General features: G+C 42.9%; 1 protein-coding gene across 1 annotated transcript; it reads left to right on the top strand.

Moving 5' to 3' along the window:
- The first annotated feature begins 3,321 nt into the window (after positions 1 to 3,321).
- On the top strand, positions 3,322 to 6,580 carry LOC118479762 (sterol 14-demethylase-like). Its single transcript, XM_035974498.1, has 2 exons — positions 3,322 to 3,912; positions 5,416 to 6,580. The coding sequence occupies exons 1-2, from the start codon at positions 3,451 to 3,453 to the stop codon at positions 6,412 to 6,414; spliced, it is 1,461 nt and encodes a 486-aa protein (XP_035830391.1). The 5' UTR covers positions 3,322 to 3,450; the 3' UTR covers positions 6,415 to 6,580.
- The last annotated feature ends 5 nt before the right edge of the window (positions 6,581 to 6,585 follow it).

Below are 6,585 nucleotides of genomic sequence, written 5' to 3'. Positions count from 1 at the left end.
ATGACATCACCCAAGAACACCTAGATCTTGGTGATTTCATGGATGAAATTCAGATTTTGAAAGATAGAAAGATGGAGAATCGATTAATGAACAAAAACGTACAAGGATTAGAGCGAAATACTTACCGGTTTGAGAGAAATCTGAGATTTAGTGAGAAGAAGAGGCTGGTCGGTCAGAGCTTTTCCAAAAGTGGAAAGTTTGACAAGGACAGCCCTATTTATAGGCTTCCAAAAGAGGAAAGGGTCAGCTGATCGAACAGCATCCCTGATCGAGCGGCTGTCCGATCGAACAGTCCTGTTCGATCGGCTAGCCTGTTCGATCAGGTTGCCCTGTTCGATCGGCTTGCCTGGTTTTGAGTGTTTCGCGACGATTTTTGATATTTCGAGTTCGATGATCGATGATTTGAGAATGATAGAATTCCTAATCAATTTACTTTTAGTCTCAACTACTATATCTAACATACGAGCATCTTTACAACCATTTCGGGTTCGATTTCCATTGAGTTTGATTCACCTTTGAGTCTTGATTGATTTGGTTGATTCACCACACACTTTAACATAAAAGAAAACATGCACAAGTAACACATAAGGCACACACACACGTATAAAAAGTACTAAAATCCCCACTCTCGAGTTTGATGATTGACTCGATTCACCTTGGTTATTGATTGATTAGCTTTATTGCGTTGTTACTTCCTATCATTCACAGTCGGTCGTTGATTCACAGCTCGATTATCGGCCGATTAGTTTGATTATACAAAACTTACTCCAAATAATATGAAAATCAAAATGCAACTAAAATGAAATTAATCTTTATTTATCTTTAATTCCAATAACAGTCAACACTTGACTTTGACTTTGACTTTTGGGAAAACACGGGGTGTTACATATACCGCACCATAACCCATACCGCATGTCGTTTTTTAACATACCCCTAAAAATAGGTAAAAATATATATCTCTACACTATAAGGGGGTATAATACCTATCCGCACTACCCACGAGCACACGTGGAATATGCGGACATGACACACACGAGCTCGTTCAGGTGTGTCAGATGCTCAGAACCAGCGTTGTCCGGTGGAATGAACCGCATCTCAGACACAGGTAAACCGCATTGCCTTCATTCTCTTCAAGCTTCAAATCCCTCCTGTCCGGTTCACAACCGCAGAGGGTACACGAACACCTTCTTTAACAAAAGGAAGGAAGGGAATGTACGCGAACGCACATCAGCAACCCTGTCTCCTGAACCTTCAAGAGCTACATCCAAGCAACACACCCGCTTCGAGCGAATATGGGAATGCAACACCGCAGACACTCATGAGTAGCTGCGGGCATAACCATAACTTCCGCAGACTGGTTGCTACGGAAGAGCCAACGTAACTCCACATCACCGAGCGAAGCTACTTCAAGGCAAACTCGGTATTGGAGCGGGAAGGTAAGCGGCTCCAAAACGAACGCAGATAAGCGATCTAAACGAGCCCTTGTCGAACAGCAAGCGTACGAACAGCGGTAACAAGTCTGCTTATGACTTTGTTTGCCCGCCTATGGGCCGCATAGAATAAACAATGGTGGGCATACCCTTGCCTATGACCATGTTTATTTACCCATAGTACAAATCTACATTGTTCGACCAAACATTGCCAACAATGACGCAACGAGGTAACCGCAAAGGACGTGCGGTTACTAGAGAGCTATGACGACAAACACGAAAACCCAACAAAAAAGGGATCGTCATCTCACGACTAGATGCTGAACATAGAGCTTGAGCAAAGCACTTACAAGCATCAACTACTTTTGATCCATATCTCAGAGATTGATCAAAAAATTTCTTTTCTTCTTCATGCACCAATTCAACAATTGGTTTGAAGAAAAGACCACCTTTCAGAGGTGGGAAACCTCTGCATACCTTCAAACCACCATCTCAGAGGTTGGTTCGAAGTTTGTGCAGCATTACTAACAAAGTCTCCAAGAGACCTTCGGCACAACAACAGGTGGCAAGCCACCTGGTGACATAAATCGGCTGAGAATTTCGCATCAGGCGAGATTCCTTCACCGATACGGAAGAGGCGTCAGATGACCCTTCCAGACCTCCAGCTTGATTTACATACAGAAAAGACCACACATGGTCTAGGATCTTCTCCAGACTGCAAACTACCTTCCAAACACCATAGTCCAGTACTCCTCCCACATACAACTTGTATGTGGCAGCAACACTAGACTGGGGGGACTTGAAGGGGTATGGTCCCAGATCTCGCGTCAGCATCGACCGCGAGTGACCATTACCCTTATCAAAACCCCCACTAGCTAACAACCTACTTGTGCCCATGCGAGAACGCGTCGGCACAAGGGTTGAATCCAATCTATCTAGTAACGAAGGAGGACTTACATGGAACATGAGAACGGTAGAGTGATGCGACATAGCATCACATCTGGTGTATGAAAACGGAAGTATTCACAGCGATGCGGCATCGCACCGCATCCAGTGAACACTTCTATCACTACAAGAAAGCCTTACCTTAGGCATAGAAGAAGATGAACGTAACGGTGCGGCTGACACCGCACCATATGGGCATTTTCGTCACGACAAGGGATGCAGGCAAATAGTCTCCGCGGACGACGATGCGGCTAGCACCGCATCTCGCGTATTCCTTGATCACAAGTAGGAGACGCGGTAACTTCAGATGTTACCGCACGTAGCGATGCGGCTTGCACCGCATCCTATGCATTCAACAAGTGGGACTGACACCACAGTGCAAGTGGCACCAATGGCAGTTACCTGTCAGAGCTACGTAAGCAATGGACTGACGTGGCGTAACCTCCACAACCGACAAGCCTGACACACCTGCAAAGGTGCAGCACGTCGTCAGTCCATCTATCATCATCCTCCTTCACTCCTCGGCTATAAATACCAACCCCAAACCAGGTTTGAGGTATCTCTTCACAACTCTCTCACTACTACTACTATCTTACTTTGCTTCTCAAAGCAAACTAGTGATTTTCACGCCGGAGAGTGGTAACAAGGAGCACCCCCCACCCCATCCTCCTTGTTACGAGTCACGGCTTGTTTCCTTGTGCAGGAGATCAACCACCGGTGATCCAGCCAGCGATCCTCGAGAGGAAGGGATTAACCCTTCTTGACGAGACCAGTGTGTTAACCCTGCCCGGTTAACCATTGTTTCATCAGGTTCGATCCGATATCGGTACAGATTTCATATTTTCATCCCTACTCACTCACACTCATCATGTTTATAGGAGCAAAAGTCCAAAAGAAAACAACCTGGAATGTCGTGGATACAAATTACATGTGATTAGTGAATCTGGATCAACTGTTTTCAAGCCCATAGAAACCTCCTCAAACCTCCCTTTTTAAACTCACGAACCTCACTCACTCTCTCCCCTCAGGTTTCACTCTCTCTCCCTCTCTCTAATTGCAATTGCAGGTCCCAAATATGGATTTAGATCCGAAACTCCTCAACGTCATCACCCTCCTAATCGCCACACTCATCGCCGCTAAAATCATCGCCACTTTCTTAATCCCCAGATCCCGTAAACGTCTGCCGCCGGTGGTCAACGCATGGCCGGTTTTCGGTGGGCTTTTCCGCTTCTTGAAAGGCCCAATTGTTATGCTGAGACAAGAGTACCCTAAATTAGGGAGTGTGTTTACACTCAATCTGTTGAACAAGAACATTACGTTCTTGATTGGGCCGGAGGTTTCAGCCCATTTCTTTAAGGCTTCTGAATCGGATCTGAGTCAGCAGGAGGTGTATCAGTTTAATGTGCCTACTTTTGGACCTGGGGTTGTCTTTGATGTGGATTATTCGGTTAGGCAGGAGCAGTTTAGGTTTTTTACTGAGGCTCTTAGGGTTAATAAGCTTAAAGGGTATGTGGATCAGATGGTGTTTGAAGCACAGGTACTTTTCTTGTTTTTTTTTTTTTAAATTTTTTTTACTGTTTATAATCTGTGTGTTTGGATGACTAGATTCTGCTTTGTGGTTATTGCAATTGTGTGTAGGGCTGTAAATGAACTGAACTTTTAGCGAACAATCAAGAAGTTCGTTTGTGTTTGTGTTCGTTCGTCTAATGAATGAACGGATAAAGCCAAGAAATTATGTTCGTTTAGTTAAATGAACGAACATGAACAAAGACTGTATTTGTTCATTTATGTTTGTCTACGTGTTCGGTTATGTTCGATAGTTCATTGATGTTTTAAAGTTTATATATGTTATTCAAAGACATCAAAATTCTCACTAATAAAGTTTTTAATGAGTATTAGTGTATTGTATATTACACACATTTTAATAATTTGAGTGGATCTAAGTAATGATTGTGATTAAAGATGCCGATTTTATTAAGATTTAATATATGTTCGTTTTTGTTCTAGAATATTGTTTGTGTTCATGAACGGTCGTTTGTGTTTGTTATCTAAAATTTAAGAACATAAGATCTTGTTCAGTAAGTGTTCATGAACAGTTTGTGAACACATTTATTTCCTTAACGAACGAACACGAACAAGGTCTTATTCGTGTTCCTTCGCAGACCTAGTTGTGTGTATATTCTGATTATTATAGGTCATCACTATATAAACACCAATGGCTATTCAATAATCAATTCAGACACCAATGACATATCATACTGGCCATATGATAGGGCGAAAAGTGGTCCAACGGCCTTGTGATGGGACTAAAATGGTCAGATGGGTCGTACGGCCTGCATGGTGTGTTTGACTGACAAGGAAGTGACATGTGATCACTAACAAAGTCATACTGCCCATATAATTTTTTCGCCCTGTGATATGGCCTGGCCTGTATGATGTAACAATTATGGTGTACAGGTTTGATTTGACCTCATACAGTAAGTATGATGTGACCTTGGTTTTAAATTGCGTGATGCGCTCCGATGCGTTTAGTCCAAAAATCTGATGCGTGATGCGAGCGCATCACGTATGTGATGCGTTCTTTATAAAAAAATAGTTAAAAATTATTTATACATAAAAACTTATAAAAACATACTTAAAGTAAAACAATTGACGTAATTAGAAGATAAGAGTTGTGTTTTTTGGTTCAAATCAAGCATACTAAGATGTTAATTATGGAAAAAACCGAACACAGTTCATAAAATCTGGAAAAAAAGCATAAGAAACAATGTCGCGTGCATCAGAGCGCATTATGCGAAATGCGCGCAATATTCTCGCATCAGCTGTTGCGATGCGCTCTCATTAGTGCATCAGGCGCATCACGCATTATGCGCGCATTTTAAAACCAAGGATGTGACATGCAAGCCGGTGTACACTATAACACCATTATAGGTGGTGTTTGTATAGCAGGACCCTTATTATGCATCACATAATCACTATCGTTAAGTAGCAGTATCTTTATGATCATTAGTTTCATCATATTATGATTTGGGACATGCAGGAATATTTCTCCAAATGGGGTGAAAGTGGTGAAGTGGATCTAAAACAAGAACTAGAAAGGTTAATCATTCTTACAGCCAGTGGATGTCTACTGGGCGACGAAGTCCGCAACAAGCTGTTTGATGACGTGTCAGCTCTTTTCCATGATCTTGATAACGGCATGCAACCCATCAGTGTCATATTCCCATACCTCCCGATCCCCGCCCACCGCCGCCGCGATCAGGCTCGCAAGAAGCTAGCCGACATCTTTGCCACCATCATAAACTCTCGTAAACAAAGCGGCAAATGCGAAAACGACATGCTGCAATGCTTTATCGATTCCAAATACAAAAACGGCCGTCCCACCACTGAATCTGAGGTCACCGGACTTCTCATTGCCGCCCTGTTTGCCGGACAGCACACAAGTTCTATAACCTCCACGTGGACTGGAGCGTACCTACTCTGCAACCCGAAACACATGGCTGCTGTGATCAATGAGCAAAAAGACCTTGTGAACAAACATGGCGATAACGTCGATCATGATATTTTGTCGGAAATGAATGTTTTATACAGATGTATAAAAGAAGCGCTGAGACTTCACCCTCCACTAATCATGTTGTTGCGCAGCTCGCACAGTGATTTCACCGTGACTACAAAAGAAGGGAAGGATTACGACATTCCTAAAGGACACATTGTTGCAACGTCACCTGCATTCGCCAACCGACTGCCACACGTGTTCAAAGATCCAGACACATATGACCCAGATAGATACGGTCCTGGCAGAGAAGAAGATAAAGCAGCAGGGGCGTTTTCGTACATTTCCTTTGGCGGTGGAAGACATGGTTGTTTAGGAGAACCGTTTGCGTATCTCCAAATTAAAGCAATCTGGAGCCATTTGTTGAGAAACTTCGAGCTGGAATTGGTTTCTCCATTTCCCGAGACGGATTGGAACGCTATGGTGGTTGGTGTCAAAGGGAAAGTTATGGTTCGTTATAAGCGAAAAGTGTTACAATGTTCATAGGTTTAGTGCTCGATTTCTTGCTTTCTTTCCCCTGCTTGTGGTGTGCTAAGGGTGTTGAACTGTTGATGTTAATCTTCTTCAATTGATTTTTTGTATCGTTTAGAATTCGAAGTTTTGGTACGTTTCTTTATGGGACTGTTTAATGAATTGGTTATGTTTTGCAAAACAACT

Source organism: Helianthus annuus, chromosome 6 (genome assembly GCF_002127325.2).
Source record: "Helianthus annuus cultivar XRQ/B chromosome 6, HanXRQr2.0-SUNRISE, whole genome shotgun sequence".
Taxonomy (NCBI): Eukaryota; Viridiplantae; Streptophyta; class Magnoliopsida; order Asterales; family Asteraceae; genus Helianthus; species Helianthus annuus.
Note: the sequence above shows the minus strand (reverse complement) of the source record. Positions and strands in the feature narration are given on the sequence as shown.